The 18,215-nt window shown below is 30.6% G+C and overlaps 2 protein-coding genes across 2 annotated transcripts; both read right to left on the bottom strand.

Annotated features, from left to right (window-relative positions):
• Window positions 1–3,326: 3,326 nt before the first annotated feature.
• LOC126772579 (uncharacterized) lies at window positions 3,327–8,940 on the bottom strand. The gene is made up of 5 exons (XM_050492982.1): window positions 8,919–8,940; window positions 8,310–8,529; window positions 7,528–7,661; window positions 5,056–5,211; window positions 3,327–3,605 (listed from the first exon to the last, which is right to left on the bottom strand). The coding sequence occupies exons 1-5, from the start codon at window positions 8,938–8,940 to the stop codon at window positions 3,454–3,456; spliced, it is 684 nt and encodes a 227-aa protein (XP_050348939.1). The 3' UTR covers window positions 3,327–3,453.
• Window positions 8,941–10,776: 1,836 nt separating this feature from the next.
• Window positions 10,777–13,698, bottom strand: LOC126772520 (circadian clock-controlled protein daywake-like). The gene is made up of 5 exons (XM_050492919.1): window positions 13,644–13,698; window positions 12,891–13,110; window positions 12,573–12,706; window positions 11,672–11,827; window positions 10,777–10,940 (listed from the first exon to the last, which is right to left on the bottom strand). Exons 1-5 carry the CDS (start codon window positions 13,696–13,698, stop codon window positions 10,789–10,791), a joined length of 717 nt encoding a protein of 238 aa, XP_050348876.1. The 3' UTR covers window positions 10,777–10,788.
• Window positions 13,699–18,215: the final 4,517 nt, after the last annotated feature.

The following is an 18,215-nucleotide window of genomic DNA, read 5'->3' as shown; positions in this document are numbered from 1 at the left end:
TTCATTTTGTTTTGTTTATATTATATATAATTATACAGATAGAGAACTAAGTATAAAACGCATGATTTATTTCTTGAATATATTTCTTTTAGCAAACCCAAGAAAAAATAATTTAGCCATTATTTGGCTATAAGAGAAGGAAGGAGACACATAAATCATACAAAATGTATAAAATGCAGTAAAATACTAAACAATTAATATTTATATCCACGAAATTAACTTCTGCTAACAAAACAATTATTGTAAGTTAAGTATTATTTCAAGGATCTGCAATTATACGCATATCTAGTAAACAGTATTTATGTTGTTAATATTATTCCATGGAAAGTATCTATACGATAGAGATTGTTATTGCACTCAAGATAACAAGGTCCATTATATTTTGAAAATAATGTAAATAGTTATTTTTTGTGCATTTAACCTGTTAACCGAGCTTATGCAAATTAAATTTTAGTTTTAGTAGAATTATGTGTTCTTATTAAAGCAACTTCTAAAACACAGCATCAGTTTGTAAAACGATTAAGTTGAATAAGGCCTTAACTACATATTTAAAACAGTCATCGATTCAAGTGTTTCTATTTTAAATGTCATTTCAGGTACTTATAACGTTTTAATACGGCGTACAGGTTATTTTGAGGTAAATATTGCGGCTTTGTATTGACATACTGATTTTATAACATAAATTATAAATTGCGAACTGTAATTTGTTTATGTGATTATACGATAAGTATATGTATATGAATGTAATTATATTAACAGTCTTATAGTAATGAGACGATGATTGTGGCATTGTAATTACAGGCACAAGGGGCAGGGGGGTTTCCTAGGCAATAAATATCCAAATACTTCTTACAGTGCCAGTGTCTCTGGGCAACCTAGCAAATTGGTGGTGACAACCTACCATCAGATATGTCTATTTAAAATAACAATATATATATATATATATATATATGGTATAAAATATTTCCTTTGAAATTATTATAATTACGTACTTTTGCAGAAACGTTTTTTAATAAATTAGTCTCATTAACTCAAGATCAAGGATTAATTGTTGCGTGACGAAAAGTGGTGTAATTATATAATTTCGATTTGTCGTAACTTATTTCATACTTAAGAAATGTTAAAATTCTCGTTAAAACTGCTACACATAAAAATAAACTTAGGTTTCCTTTTTTATACAAACAACGTGTACGTATTAACTATATTAACTTGTCCATAAATTGTAACAAACTTAGAAAAATAAAACGTCCGGTTTCACTTTTAGTTGATATTTCAACAAACATTTACGGATAGTATTAGTTCCTTCGTATGCCCTTTTCTAATATATGAAACTCACATTGTTTACGCCGACGTAATATCGGGGGATCAAACGGTAAATGAAACAAAGGACACTTCCTTTCCATTGTTCACACAACTAAAATTTTTTTGATCACATTATCATACGATTTATCAAAATCATTTTCACTCTATATATTGGTATAACGTATTGTATATAACGTAGCGAATCTGGACAGCGCGATCCAGGAATGTGACAGAGTCAATCAACGCCATGTATCGCTACTGAGTACGCCATTACACGCCCATCTATTTAATTTTTGTAACAAAGAGTAAAAGCTTCCATTTAAAATAAAGTTTTGGTATTTTTTAGGATATTTTTGTGAATATAATACATAGAAAAGTAACCTATCAAGTTGAATTCATAGTATTTACTGATACTATCTTGTATATTTGAAATTCGCTCTTGCTAAATATAAAAATGAAAAAATAAAAAAAAATCCGACATCTTTTTTCCTGAGCATCCAGGTATTTTCAAGGCAAGAAAAAATAGACAAGTGTTGATAATACAGTAACAGGTTCGACGTTACAGTAAAAATTTTGAAGCCAGCTAAAATTCAGTTATTTTTATTGTTAAAAATTTGATTTAAAAATAATCTTAGAGCACAAGGGGGGGGGATCACAAACTAAAGATGTAACGAATAATTGTTTATAGTTACAGCTGATATATATCGTGTTTACTACAAACATCATAGGGATAGATACGTAGATAGCAATTGCTTTGTACTGATTGACAACTTGATTGATATTTACTAAATAACTTAACCGGTATTAATGATTTAAATAAGTAATAACACCTTAACAACTTACTTTAAGAAACTCGCTAGTCCGTGCGTGACCCTGATTTGATCTTATTGGAAAAAACAATAACCACCTAGAAATGATTAAAGCTAATAATAAACAAAGAAACACATTGATATGCTTACAAATTTATATCCATAGAGGTATATAAATATTTAAAATTAGATGTCAAAATACGTATTAAAATTAATAGAATATCTTAAAATTATATTAGGTAATAAACCAATGAAGACTCATAGCAATTTATTGTTTAAGTATATAAAAACGTAATTTTCGTAAAATGTTTATCAAATTTGTAGTCATAAATAATGTTTCATAATCACTGAATTAAATTATTTCATTAAAATACTTTTACAGAAAACAAATTTAAATGCAGTGTATGGTATTGAAAACCAATGTCAAATAAAGAAATAATCAAATTATCGTCATTCGAAAAGGCTCATAAAACTTTATTGATTAAAATGTTAAGCTGCCATTGTTCAGAGTGTAAATTCTACAGAGAAATCCCGGCAATTAACTCACTCTTTTCCAAGACTTTATAGAAATATTTTTATTTAATACAATTAAATTATTATTTATTCTGTATACATATAAATGAATACTAAATATAATCTCGATCATCTACGCACTCTATTATAGAGATTAAATTTTATTCTCTTGGCGCTCAATTATTTAAGTAAAATTTACATGTCGAATCTGAGAAAGATTTTTTGTTTTACAATTGTTTTGCGATTAGAAATCAGGATCTGCAGTGTTATAAACTAGCCTCTATTTTAATATATCGTTTTAGTGATAATAATTAATATTGTCATTAGTGCGGCTGAATTAATTTTAGAAATATTACGAGATATTTAAATAAAAGCGTGAAAATATATGCAGTGCGTGTATAATATATAAGCCGAGATGGCCCAGTGGTAAGAACGCGTAAATCTTATCCGATGGTCGTGGGCTCAAATCCGGGCAAACACCACTGAATTTTCATGTGCTTAATTTGTGATTATAATTCATCTCGTGCTTTACGGTGAAGGAAAACATTGTGAGGAAACCTGCATGTGTATAATTTCACTGAAATTCTGCCACATCTGTATTCCACCAACCCGTACTGGAGCAGCGTGGTGGAATAAGCTCGAAACCTTCTTCTCAAAAAGGGAGAGGAGGCCTTTAGCCCAGCAGTGGGACATTCACAGGCTATTACGGTGTATTATATATATAATTACGTATAATTTTTAGTAGGCTGTAATTTCGTAAAACAATAAATGTAATCGAAACTTTAATGATTCAAATTCCATTGAGTGGACATAAGCTAAAACAACTGACTTAGTCCACCAATATATCCTCAATGGCGACGTGTTGTAGGTATTTGTTGACATGCCCAAGGACTTCATTAAATGAAGTTGACCAAATTGGATGTTGGAGTAGCAAGGCGATTTCCAGCCAGTGTTTTTTTGCATACTCGTGCATCACTTCCGCTGCAATAAACAAATTATGGTATTAAGGAAAAAAAAAGAACCAGTGAATGTTGTAACAAAATTATAAAAGTTAATATATATAAAATAATAATTTGCATAAAATTTTGATTGCTTATAACTAATTCACTTATAATTTATTAATATCACTGATGTAGTTAAATATGATCAAAAATAAGATAAATAATAGAATATACACGCAAGCGAATTTCGGAAGTCCTTTTCTTATTAATTTTGTTTTTTTTTATTAATATTTTTTTATATATATTTTTATATATATTTATTTTTTATATATATTATATATAACGATCATCTACCGAACAGAAGAACAGTGTTGAATATCACAAAAATACGATGACATTTAAGATTAGAATTATAGGATAACTAGTTTTCGCCCGCGGCATCACCTGCGTGCGTGTGTGATCCCACTGCTTTCTGCAGTTGTTAGGTTTAATCTTTTTTGTACTTTATTTTTTGATTATTTTTATATTTTTGAGATTGAGTTGTAAGACGTGAAAGCTAACAAACAAACAAACTCACTTTTAAATTTATATTACGTAGGATTTACTGTTTAGCAGTAAATTGCTTGAAACAACAGTGCTTGGTATTGTTGTGTTCCGGTTTGAAGGGTGAGTGAGCCAGTGTGATAGCGGGCACACGGGACATAACATCTTGGTTCCCAAGGTTGGTGGCGCATTGGTGGTGTAAGCGATGGTTAACATTTCTTACAGAGCCAATGTCTATGGGCGTTGGTGACCACTTGCCATCGGGTGGCCCATGTGCTCGTCCGCCTTCCTATTCTATATAAAAAAAATATATATAACAAAGCTCACTGGGAATTGCTAATATTTTAAATATATGTTAGAGATAATCAATTTAAGGGGCTATAACGACGTCACTTATTTATTAGCATAGCAACACCACACAAAGTGATTGATGTATTATAGGTTGTCGATTGTCAGGCGTCAAGTTGTGAAAACATAATGGTGCCTATTTTATTGTGCAACCGACTGATGGAAGTATGGAAATGTGGTGGTGTATCTGTCAGTAGTGCGTGTGATTGTTTGTCGAGTGACACACTTGGTCTCTTGGTCTCTTGTTCTCAGGACAGCGCCAGTGCTGGACGTGTGCACAGACTGATTAAAAAAAATCAACATTTTGGACGACAATGGCGGCCATTTAAATGGCAATTCGAATTCGCGACATATATTACTGTAGACGTTGTTTTTAACAATTAAAATATATAAAATATATTATTATTATTAACAAATTACTTTTATCAGGAAAGAGATCTAAAACTACTTTGTAAAAGCCATACAGCTGGATAAAGACTACTTTTAGGGAGTAGATCAGTAGCTTATTCCGATGCGTTATACTAAGCCTTGTACATTAAATATATACGCCCAATGTAATAATCTTAAAAAGCTTATACAGTTTTGAAATGTATACTCACCTAATTCTTTTTTTCCATTGAATAAGTTTTGAAACTTATATTTAATTTCAGTGAGCGGGTTTGGTCTTAGTTTAAGGTCTTCAACAACTAAATGATTTTTCCCATCACTGCCTTCTATTATTTCCAATGTAGCGCTAAGATGTATTAAATAATAGCCTGAAATTCATTTAAACATATATATTGTCATTGACCGCGATGGCCCAGTGGTAGGAACGGGTGAATCAAAGCCGATAATCGTGGGTTCAAACACGGGCAAGCACCATTGAATGTTCATGTGCTTAATCAGTGATTATAATTCATTTCGTGCTTGACGCTGAAGGAAAACATCGTAAGGAAACCTGCATGGTGGAGTAAGCTCCAAACCTTCTACTCTATATATATATGAAAGGTAATTACATATGAAATTGGCGTTTTGTACGGGAGGAATATATAGTCAATTTTTTTTTTGTAAAATATATTTAATTAATCAAAGTATGCACCGTTGTTATCTATGCACTTTTGCCATCTCATAGGTAGTTCATTGATCCCTTTACTAAAAAAAACATTGGGGGCGAGAATCAATAAACTCTTTGAAGGCAGTTTGGACTGCCGCATCGGAGTTGAATTTTTTTCCTTGTTAGAAGTTGTCCGAATTCCGGAAAAAATGGTAATCTGTTGGAGCAAGGTCAGGGCAGTACGGTGGATGTCGCAGATATTCCAATTGTAACTCATCTAACTTAGAGGTTGTTTGTTGTTCAGTGTGTGGTCTTGCGTTGTCGTGAAGCAGCAGTGGCCTAGAGCGATTGATCAATCTCGGTTGGTATTAGCTGCTAGTTCTTCCTTCATGGTTTGCAGTTGATGACAATAGATATCTACCGTATTCATTTGGCCAGATTTTAGAAAGCTATAGTGAACGAAACCGGCGTTAGTCCACCAAACACTCACAAGTAACTTTTTCTAAGTCTATTTTCGTTTAGGGCAGGATTTGGCTGGGTCTCCAGGGTTCAGCCATTGCGACGAGCACTTTCGATTATCGTAGGGTATCCACTTTTCATCACAAGTAATGATTCGATTTAAAATCCCTTCATTATTGTGTCGGTTGAGCAAAGTAACAGCAATCGACGCGTGTTTGCAAGTTCGATTCACTCAATTCATGAGGTACCCATCGTTCAAGTTTTTTTTACTTTCTCGATTTGCTTCCAGTGGATTAATACAGTTTTATCACTTACCCCGAAGCCTGCAGCTATTTCTGAAGTGCTTTGTGATGGACCCGCTTCCGCAATAGCCTTTAATTCTTTATTTTCCACTTTGGTCTCCGGCCATCTACGGGGTTGGTTCTGAAGGTCGAAATTTCCAGAACGAAAACGTTGAAACCAAAAACGTACCGTGCTTTCTTTTACACCAGCGCCGTACACATATTTCATGTTTTCCATTATGCGGCAATAAGCGACGCCAAAGAAAAAAATAATGAGGAAAAAACAAATGAAAGACTGTTTTCAAAACTCAAATGTACCAACTAGATGAATTTATAAATTTGAATTTGGAATTTTTAACCAAAGAGGAGATATTTCAGATTAAAGTGGTCAGTACGACAAAACGCTAACTTCACATGGTAGGACCTAATATATATAATAACATTTATTTTATAACAACATTGATTTTATACTTAATAAAGCCAGGATTTTTATTCGAAAGATAGTTTTAATTAAATTTGTTAGTTGAAAATAAAAATAATCATTAACAACGTGAAACCTTAATCATCCAAGTCATCTTCATTTAAAATTGATTTCATTGCTTAACAATAATTGCTTAATAATAAATGATCTCTTAGCAAGAAGTAACGAAACAATTTTATTTATTTTCTAAGGGCAGTCGCTAATGGGCTACCTGGTATAATATTGTGGCATCATTTTTTGCAAAGATAATAACACTCGTACTGTAAAAAGTATAAACCACTATCGCTAACCATAGGGTTTAAAATGTTATACCTCAGCTGTTATAATATAACAGCTGGTAAGTGTGTGGTACCCATCCGGATGGACACAAATATAATAACAAAAATAATGTTAACCCTACTATAATAATAATAATGTCCACCAGGCCGATTTCGGCCGGCAATCGACGGCGGCCGATCTCAAAAGAGATTAGCCAACTGCGCAGGACATATTATAGTGCCCAATTGTGTGCGCAAACACAGGTGCACTCTTTATTCTCTAGCTCTCATAATCTGATGGGACGACAATCCGACACGATCGGAAAGAGTTCAGGCGCAGGACCAATGGCTTTACGTGCTTTCCTAGGTACGGGACACACTTCCGACTTCCAGGCACCTCGCTGCTACTAATTTTCTGACAGAAGCCCCAATAACTTTTTAGTGGCCCAACCTGTGAATTGAACCCAGGACCTCTGAGTCTGTGGCCTTACATATAGCCACTAGGCAGGCGACCCTACTATATTAGCATTACAGAATTTTTAAAATACAAAAACCATTACCTGACGTAAATTCGAAATCTCCATTTCCCTCTATCTGCAAATCGAGAAGCTGCCCTTTAACTTCGTATTGACCATTCATTAAAAGTGGCGGGCAATTCACATCGCAACTCAATGTTGTCATATCATCGTTGAATCTAATAAAAATAATAAATATATGCTAAAATAGCGATTAAGTTATTTGCACAAATTTTGTACATATAGGCATTATTGCTACAAGTCATTCGCTTAAAGTCAACTCTAAGTTGAACAGAGAATTTGTGCACTAATATTGCTACGCATTGCATTTGCTTTCTAGATCTGTTTGTAGGAAATAATAAAGCATATGCGTAGTTAGTGGTGGTAGGGCTTTGTGCAAGCTCCCCCGGGTAAGTACCACCCACTCATCAGATATTTTTCCGCAAAACAGCATTACTTGGTATTGTTGTTTTCCGGTTTAAAGGATGAGTGAACCAGTATAATTACAGGCACAAGAGACATAAAATCTTAGGTCCCAAAGGTGGTGGCGCATTGGCAAGGTAAGCGATGGTTAACATTTCTTACAATGCCAATGTCTATGGGCGTTGGTGACCACTTATCATCAGGTGTCCAATATGCTCGTCCGTCTACCTATTCAATAAAAAAAATCTATGGTTTGTTTATCTTCACTCCTTCTGTCATTGAGTATATAGTTAATTTTTCAAAGTAAATAATTTTGATTAAAATAAAAAATAAACAAGGCAGTAAATAAAACTCAGAATCATTAAATTGTGCAATAAATAAAATGTTAAATCATGGCTACTTACTTTAATTTTGTAATATTGCAGTTTTTATATCCAGTGATAGAACTATTTGTGAACTTATATTTTATTATAGATATATCTTCTTCAATAACCTTAATAAAGTTAGGATCAGAACTTTCAACCCCTAGTTCAGGGATTCCATCAAATATTTTCGGTAGTGCTTCATTTATAGATGATTCTATACAAGCTAGATCGCTCTTTTTGCATTTTGAAATAAGACTATCTGAAAGACATATAACTTGATTATACACAATAGGGAATAATGACGTCTTATTACAATGTTAGTTATGAAAAAGATATATCGTTAAGTGTTTTATTGTAATATTTAGCAAATAACTTGAATCAATAATAGGAAACTAAGTTCTTATCTCGATTTGTTGCTTATGAAATGACCAACATAAAATGAATTAAAACATTTTCGCTTAAACGAAATGTCGCTACATTAAAATATTAAAAATTTAAAAGACATCGCTCCAAGTATATTAAGTATTTGTGTTAATGTATGATTAATAAGATTTTAAATGGTCCCATGAAATTTACAGTTATAAAAACCTTGGCATGAAGATGTTGAGGCACTTTTTAAAGTTGTTTATAAAAAACTAAATTACGCACTTAATTGGTTTATTGGATTCATTTTACAAAACAAAAACACTCGTCTGATACAAGAATGTTTTGTTTTGTCTTGTTTCTGTGAGTGGTGCGATACTTTTCTAGTGTTAACACCTAAGAAATCTTTGATTTATTTTAATTATTTGATAAACATACAGTTTGGTTTAATATATTTAAAAGAGATAGGCATTAAAACTAACTCTACTATTGTAGACTCCGTGCATTTATAAAAGTATATGGGAGAAGGCTTCGGAAGAATTAAATTAATTTTAGTATCTATATTCGTAACATTATTCTTTTGTTCTATTTCAAAACCTGTATAAAACTGATTAGCACATGTTCATTACCGCTAGTTTTTTGGTGGGTTTTCCGGTACGGACAAATTCTTGATTTTGATCTTGTACGCATATTTTATATTTTTATAGCTGATAGAAAGAAAAACTAAGGTTAAAGTGTATGTTTCTATATTGTAATCAATAAAGGGCTGCTGGAAATATTCGATCTGTACTTTAATATATCGAGTTAATTTTGTTGTACTAAAAATTATTAATGCATAATTTTACGAAATGATCAACCAAGCGAATCAAAAACCTTTGAGAACTCTGTATGGACAAAAAAGGGCATATAAACTTATTAAAATAATAAAATTTATCGTTAACTTACTTGACCAAGCTCCACTCACGAATAAAACAAAATTTAATAACAATGAACGATACATGTTTTTGTTTCGTCTACTACTGGCTCTTAAGCGGTTCTATTGTGAAGAAACTGAGCACATTTAATTTATATATAATACACATTATGATGAGAAGCGCGATAAGAATTATGTAGTACCTATTTAATAATAATTTTATTTGAAATAATTAATTCAATGACGTTCGCTTACATTATTCTTCAAAACTTCTCCTTCAAAGTGTATTATCGAATAAAGTGGAAGTTCGTACATATATATTTTTTTCATAAAAGAATCATAGAGGTCATTTTTTTCTTTTAATTGATTTATTATTCTTCTATAAAAATATGATGATATTCGTTCCAAGGTTTTCTTTTACTGCTTGCCTTCTTACTCTTTTCACTTTACACAGTCATGAGCTAAGCATTGACCGTGTGATATTTATAGCGATAACAAGTCGTTTGGCCCAAACCTTTTTTTGTATTCGACAGACGTCACTTGCCTCCGTTAGAATGACTATCAGCATGGTGCGCTTGCTTTTCGACAATCCCTAAGATTGGATCTCTGTTAGCTTGAAAGAGATCACGTCACAGGACCAAATCTACAGATTTTCACCATAAGTCACATTCCCATGAGCTTACGTTTATGGGATATCCCAACCATTATATTAATAAGCTCAATATCTCTAAAAGAACCTCTATAACTTGTTTGTAAGGAGACTTTTTGAAACGAGTAAGCTTACTCATAGACGTGCGTAACCCTCGTTTGTAATATATAATATTATACGCTTGTCATGATGAAATGCCAAAAATGATCTACCTATTAAAACGCAAAAAAAAATAATTCAGTAGTTTCGGAAATTAGCATATTTTTCATTGCCCACACTGGTTTTTTTATTGCCCTGGTACATTTAATAAAATTAAAAAAATAAACCATTTTTTAATTTTATTTTGGACTGTAATTAATAAGCTTTTTTACTTAGGATGTTACCCAGGTCGAAAAATAATAGGAATTTGTGTATATTGGTGTTTTTTATTTTGTATTTCATATTATTTAGACTTGAAATGTATATTATTTGTTTATTCGTTATAACATACTCTTAAATAGATATAATAAACTGTTCGTTTTTTTATATTGTTAAATTACTTTAATGATTAAAAAATGTCTTATGTAACAATGCTTGAACTTAAATTCATTTGCTTAGTTTAAAATAGTGTCTTCAATTGCAAACGTTTTTAGATATTTGTTCATAACGCTTTTAAGCTGGTTTAAAGAAGCTTCCCAGATTGGATCTTGGACTAGCATAGTAATTTCTAGCCAGTTCTCTCGAGCAAATTTCTTAACGGTCGCCGCTGTAACAAAGAACAGATGCTATATTATTTATAGTAGTGATTTCCGCAGGTCCATCTATGGGGATAACTTCGTCTCATGATTGGCTCATTTATCCTTCAAGCCAATAAAAATAGATATCACATTATTGTGGATCGGTTCTCACGAAAGTGATACAGTATAATTAATTACAACAAGGGACATATCATTTCAGATCCACTGGTTAGCGGGGCTTTCATCATCTAAACATAGGCCATTTAGTTAGTCACTTTAATGCAAAAAAGTGGTGGCGATATAAATGCCATCCTTCAAAAAATACAATTAGTAATAAACTTCCAAATAATATACGTCATGCGAAAAACATAAAATATAAATGTCTCAGTGCTTTACTTGTCCAAGCAATCATTAATAATATAATTAATATATTACTTGATTTCGCTCTCAGCCTCGCCCACGAATAAAACAAAATAACGGGAAATTATAGTCTATGTCCTGCTTTGGAGTTGAAGCTTTCTCCATACCAAATTTCATCAAGTTCGGTTCAGTGTTTTAACCGTGAAAGCGTTAGACAAACAATTACTTTATTTCTGATATTAGTATAGATGTATTTAATTACGTGTTTAAAGAACCTTTTTATACATTTATAAAATTGTATTACTTGTACAAGGGGACATTATGCTCCTGTTATAAGGTATATTATTTTTATTTCGTTTCGATGAATCTGAAGAATTTTTAAGTATTTTACTTTACTTACCCAAATCCTTTTGGCCGTTGAACAAATTTTGAAAGTTAAACTTAACTGGATTAAGCGGTTTGGCTTTGAACGTAATTTTTTTAATGAAGAAATGGGTCTTTCCTTCACTTCCTTTTATTTTATTCAATGAAACTCCAAGGTCTACATGGAAACTAGCTGTAATCAAGTTTAAAAATATGTATAATATTGTAATTATTATTGTTAGTAGTATATAATAATCATAAAAATTTTACGATGATAACATGCAAAATGTTACGTACGTTGATCTTATTTCCATTTTTTACACTTATAACACTTAAAGAGCTTCATAATTTACTAAACAAAAAAAAAACCTTTTGAATAATAGAGGAAAAAGTCTAAAGGGAAAAGATTAGTAGGTAGATTATTTCTACTTTTGAGAAAAAAGTTTGGAATTCTTTTTATCACGTTCCAAGTAGTTTATGGACACATATGTGACAAAATTTCATTTGCAACCAGAATATTTACTCACTATGATTTCCTTTACCGCCAAGCACAAATTAATTATGAACAAACAATTCTTAAAACGTTCCAGCCACTGGACCATCTCAGGTCTTATAACATTTAATCAGAAATATTGTCAATACGTTTCCTATAATGGACCACCTGATGGTAAGTCACCATCACACATAGAAATTGGCAATGTGAGAAATATTAACGAACCCTAAAAACGCCAATGTGCAACCAAACTTGATGACTATGTTCCTTGCTCAACCGCCCTTCAAGCCGGAACGCAAAATTACTAAAAATTGTTATTTGGTAGTAGAATGTAATGTTACGAGTGCGTGGTATATGGTAGTGGTGCGAGTATTTACCAAGACAGTCTTGCATAAATATCTACCACCAAGTAATATTCGCTTGAATATTGAAAAACAAAATTTACCTGCATTAAAATCATAATCCCCTTTTCCTTCTATGGGTAATGTGATAAGCCGTCCGTTAATTTCATATTGACCATTCATCATAAGTGACGTGCAGAGCATTTCACAGTTTACTTTTGTTAGTTCATCGTTTATTCTAATAAAAATTTAAGAAACACATTATTAAGTGAAATGATAACTCAATTGTAACAATATATATATAAACATATTAAAAATTATTTTTTTAATAAACAATGACATTTTAATAATATTGTTGGTGAAATATAATAATATTAAATTGTGATTAAAATTTAAAGCAAAACTTAAACATGGGTACTTACTTTAAATTTGACATTTTACAATTTTTATATCCGTAGAGAGTACTGTTGAAGAACGTATATGTTAAAATTGATAAATTTGCGTTAATAACGTCAACGAATTGAGGATCAGATTTCGGAATCTCAAGTTCTGGAATTCCATCAAATAAAATCGGCAATGCAGTATTCACTGTGTTCTCTATACAAGGTATGTCGTTCTTCTTGCATTGGGAAAAGATACTGCCTGGAATAAATAGGTACAGCATATAACATCTCTAATGGCATTTTATATATTATTAATTCATATTTTTAAATTATTTTTATATTCTCTTAATTGGTCTTTTTTATTTTATTGATATTTATTGCATACTTGTCGCTTTCGACATTCCAAAGACACGGACAATACGGTTAAGATTAGAAAAACCTTAAAATTAAAATACTCAAAATAACTAAATTCCGATACAACAAATCTAACGATACGGAAAGTACACATTATATATTGGCAAAGACTCGAAAATAAGATAATTCGCCGGTCCTACGCTTGAACCTGAGTCCGGTCTCCGGATGGAAAAATGGACGCCGTTACCGGAATTACACTGGACATTACAACTTAATACTTTTTAATATATATATATATATAAATAATTTCTTTAGAATTTATGCCACATAAATCAACGAATCGAAACGAATCGAATTTAAATGAATAAAATCGTTATAAAACGATGTAGAAAAACAATTAAAATAAGGTGAAAAATTATTAATAATCCTCATACTTACTTGAAAAAACTTCACCGCCACAGCACATCAATGTTATCATTATTAAGAGCAACATAATTGTATGTTCGTTGCCTTCGACTGTTAAATTGTTCTATTGAATATACGAAACAAGCGTAACTTATAAGTAATTACAATTACAATTTGAGGGGGGTAATGGGAGGCGATTAACGAAAAAAAAAACAACCGTAGTTTCTTGTGCTCATACAATTAGTCTTTTTTTTTAATTATTATTCTCAAAGACCTTAAGTTATACACCATAAAGATGAAATTTTATAAATTAATTAATAGTGTAATTTTTGAAATGTATTATTCATATATGTGTATTTTTTTTCTAAGATTTAAAAATTATTCATTGATTGTAAAATGAAATTAATATTTACGAATATATTTATAATTTGAGGTATTTTATGTCATTTATTAATTTTTTAGTTGTTTGCATTTTATGTTCTCGGACTAAAGTTAACAACTACAACTATTGTGGTTAATTATTGTATCTACCTATTTACGTATATGATATGTGAATATCTTTTATGGATATTATATTCTAACTTTTGATATTTTAAAAGTTAGTTTACTTAATTTATTTATAAAAAATTATAAAGAAAAACAATAGCCTGCATATGTATATACATAATATCTCTCTATGCATCTTAAGCCTTTCTAGCACTAACGTACTTAAGATACCAAGGCAATTGTAACATGGTAACATAAAAGCAGCTTATGTAAGTTATAAGTATTATTTGACCGTATTATTATATATTTTAAACCTATATAGATTCCTAAGGTTTTTAGGTTAATTTTAAAAAAACTTATGTGTTAACGGCGACTACAAGAGGTTATTACAATGGAAAGGTTTTGCCCCAACTAGCTGACACTTATAGAATCACATTATACTAGATTGTAGAATAATAAAAATACTTAATAATTTAATAAATTAAATATAAAAAGAAATTATATTTAAAACAGTTGTTCAACATCCAGCTAGCAAGAATGCGGCTTAAAATATCTATGAATACTATTAATAATTAGGGTTTTGGTTTTTTTTTTCTATACCGTTATGTTAAAATAAAATGTGTGTTATGTGTTTTTCAATTACGAAACCATAAAATTTCATGAGAATATGGAAAAAAACAAGGTCTGATTTAAGATAGGCAGCAATTATAATATAACATCAAAATATGTTTACCAACTATGTTTTAAACAAATATGTTTTATAGTATCTAATATTTTCAAGATCATGAACATAGATTTCTTACAATTGTTAGATTTTTTGTACAAAGTACGTCATCAAAAGATTTTATAAACATTGTAAATCATAAATTTACCTAAAATAATTAATAATTTTTAATTACAGCATTTTTTGTACATTAAAAATTCTCGCAATACAACACAGTAAATAGATACATACATACATGTGTCAACGCTACGTTAACTGCGGGGCTAATTATATTATTTTATGCATAAAATTCATTATTACATAATAGAACGATTATTAATATTGTTTAGGTTGATGGAATATTTTACTTATAATAATATATTTATTATAAGTTGCCCGAGATTTCGTGTAAATGTTGATGAATGTGAAATCTGGTCACTTTTTAGGAAGCAGTTGCAGCAACGCTCGAGGAAACCTCAGCCAAAGCTTGCGATCCTTCCGAAGTTAGGCAAGCTGACGATTCAGCACAAATGTCTTACCTGTACACCCTGGTGCGATAAGAAAGAATAATCCCCCTCCACTATTTACTCGGCGCAGAATCGTTCGTAGACTTAACGCTGCTCAAAAAGCAATCGTCGAGCCATTTCATTGACCTGTGATTCTAATACCGTGGTATCGTACCGTGTTTTACGTATCTACCTTCACAATATGTGTGTGTGTAATATTTTTCAAAAAAAAACCCATTTTCTCTGTCTCGTAAGATAATAACTGTTTTAAAGTCTTCCAGCTCCGAATAATCTTAATAGCGCAATTTAGAAAACTTAAAGATTACTGTAATGGCAGAGCGTGAGAAAGTTATTATGATTTAATCGTGAAATACATAAACAAAATTAGTATGAGTGCTATTCCAGGCTATAATTTATATCTGTGCCAAAACAAACATCCATCATTCGAAAGTTCGTATTTAAAATATTAGTAAAAAGAAGAAACAGATTGATGAAAATGCTTAGATTTAATATTTTAGACATTTTATAACTACTTTACATTACAAATATTATACATTATACAGACACATCAAGAAAAAACGGATTTTATCTTTACTAATTCAACAACATCGGCTTTATTAAAAAAATGTTGCTATTCATTAAAATGTTCCGTGTAATATAAAAACAAATTATATAATTGCAGATTAATAATAATTAAGAATAATATTTCAGGTCTTCTTCCAGGTCTAAAAAACTACGGGAAAAATTTAACACCTGGATTTTATGGAACAAGATTCTACAATCGATGTAATGTCACTACTGCCAGCATCAGAAGATACATTAAATTTAACCTAATTTTTCTGCAAAAGCAAGAAAGGCTTTGGATCGAAAATTTAAATGATAATTGAAAATTGATAATAATATATTATATGATTTGGGTGGATAAAATGAATATATCCCTAATATACTAGGCATTTTAAAGACAAAAACGAACAACGGGAATGGTTGTTTTCAAAAATCTTAATTTAGTGAATTTGTGCACTTTAATATGTCCGCAATTGGCTAATCTCTCTTGAGATTGACCAATTGAACCAACCGTGGCTGAAATCGGGCTGGAGAACATTATTATTATATAATTGTTACTGAGGCGCTGTTGAGACGGAAGGATTACGTACAAAAAAATTGATGGCCTTATGTATTAATTCTCATATTATAGTGAAAAGAACCATATTATTATTATTTGTAATGTGAAAAAAAAATTAATACAATACTACCGGCACTGTAGTTACTACTACTGTAGATAGTTAAAGCATAAAAATGAGATCGCGCGATCAATCTAAATTTTTTTTGACATTAGGTGCCCTTTTTATTCACTGCCTACCTTTACTTTATAACTTATATTTTGTAATGAACATGTATTCTTGACATGTAATAAAATACGAATAACGACAAAATGTAAACTTGTAACACAAATTATATGCAACTACCTACATTTTTTGTTTCATTACTAAAAATCCTGCAATATTTTATATTTGGCCATTCATCAATTTTAGGTTTTTGTTAAAATGTACTGAGTGAATATATTATATTAAGAAGATTATTTAGACGTTAGATAAACGTGGTCAGGTTAAAAACTTTAATAAAATTTTAACTTAACAACGACAATTTTTGTCCCAAGTTTTAGAGGCATATAACTATTAGTTTTTAATAATATAAGTATGTTTTATTATTTTAAAAAAACTACTCACATATCATAGCAATAAAAAAGAAATTAACTTTTTAATTTTCATCAACGATATTATATTTCACAGAATGATAGAAAAAGACTATAAAGTAGGGGGGAAGATATTATATACAAAAATAATATTAATTTCCTCTTATATACATGCGGTCTACGATATCGTATCTGCACTTTATAATGTATGTATATACAACTCGGAACAAAAAATATTTTCTGTCTTTAAATTGAAATACACGAATGATTGTCGCTTTTTTCTTGTGGTAGATACTTTGTTTTTTTTTTTAGTTAATAATAGTCTGTACAGTACAGTACAGTAACAGTTTGTTAATATCCCACTGCTGGGCTAAGGGCTCCTCTCGCTTTTGAGGAGAGGGTTTGGAGCTTATTCCACCACGCTGCTCCAATGCGGGTTAGTAGAATATACATGTGGTAGAATTTCAATGAATTTAGACACATGCAGGTTTCCTCACGATGTTTTCCTTCACCGTCAAGCACGAGATGAATTATAAACATAAATTAAGCACATAAAAATTCAGTGGTGCTTGCCGGGGTTTAAACCCATGATCATCGGTTAAGATTCACGTGTTCTGACCACTAGGCCATCTCGGCTTTTTTCATGTGTCTGTAGTGAAAGATAAAATAAAATAGAATAAAGATATAGTTTATATATGAAGTCATTGTTTTCAAAAGTACGTTTTATTTATTTCGATACGGTTTTCATTACAATTTAAGTTCATTTGTTCTGGAACGTTTTGGTGTATCAGACGTTCATCTTAAATTATTTGTAGTATTATACCTGATTTTTGAGTTCATGTAAACTATATGTATAACTTTTAAAAAAGCGTTTCCGTGCAAAGCAACTTAAAATATTCTTCGCTTAAATTTGGGTTAACTTCATCGACTAATTTATTTATTTATTTATTTATTTATTTATTTATTTATTTATTTATTTATTTATTTATTTATTTATTTATTTATTGGAAAATGTGCCGTTTATCGGTTCCATAACTTTATTTGAAGTTTCATTTTTTGTCAAACCACATCCAACGCGTTTTTGTATAGATTTTCCGTAAATTAATAGTTAAAAGTTATTTATTTATTAAAACTATAAATAATCAAAATTAATATTAGTATAATGAATGCGAGCATAACTCATTAGTCTGATTCGAAAATATCAGAGTTTATTTCAA

Source organism: Nymphalis io, chromosome 12 (assembly GCF_905147045.1).
Source record: "Nymphalis io chromosome 12, ilAglIoxx1.1, whole genome shotgun sequence".
Taxonomy (NCBI): Eukaryota; Metazoa; Arthropoda; class Insecta; order Lepidoptera; family Nymphalidae; genus Nymphalis; species Nymphalis io.
Note: the sequence above shows the minus strand (reverse complement) of the source record. Positions and strands in the feature narration are given on the sequence as shown.

What these genes read in the sequence shown, in the direction of transcription:
- LOC126772579 (XM_050492982.1), bottom strand. Translation starts at nt 8,940, where the DNA reads ATGAATCCAATAAACCAATTAA. An exon ending in GAATCCAATAAACCAATTAA is followed by an intron (nt 8,530 to 8,918) that starts GTGCGTAATTTA and finishes TATGTCTTTCAG; the next exon opens with ATAGTCTTATTTCAAAATGC. An exon ending in CAATGGAAAAAAAGAATTAG is followed by an intron (nt 3,606 to 5,055) that starts GTGAGTATACAT and finishes TGTTTATTGCAG; the next exon opens with CGGAAGTGATGCACGAGTAT.
- LOC126772520 (XM_050492919.1), bottom strand. Translation starts at nt 13,698, where the DNA reads ATGTTGCTCTTAATAATGATAACATTGATGTGCTGTGGCGGTGAAGTT. An exon ending in TGGCGGTGAAGTTTTTTCAA is followed by an intron (nt 13,111 to 13,643) that starts GTAAGTATGAGG and finishes TATTTATTCCAG; the next exon opens with GCAGTATCTTTTCCCAATGC. An exon ending in GGATTATGATTTTAATGCAG is followed by an intron (nt 11,828 to 12,572) that starts GTAAATTTTGTT and finishes ACTTGATTACAG; the next exon opens with CTAGTTTCCATGTAGACCTT.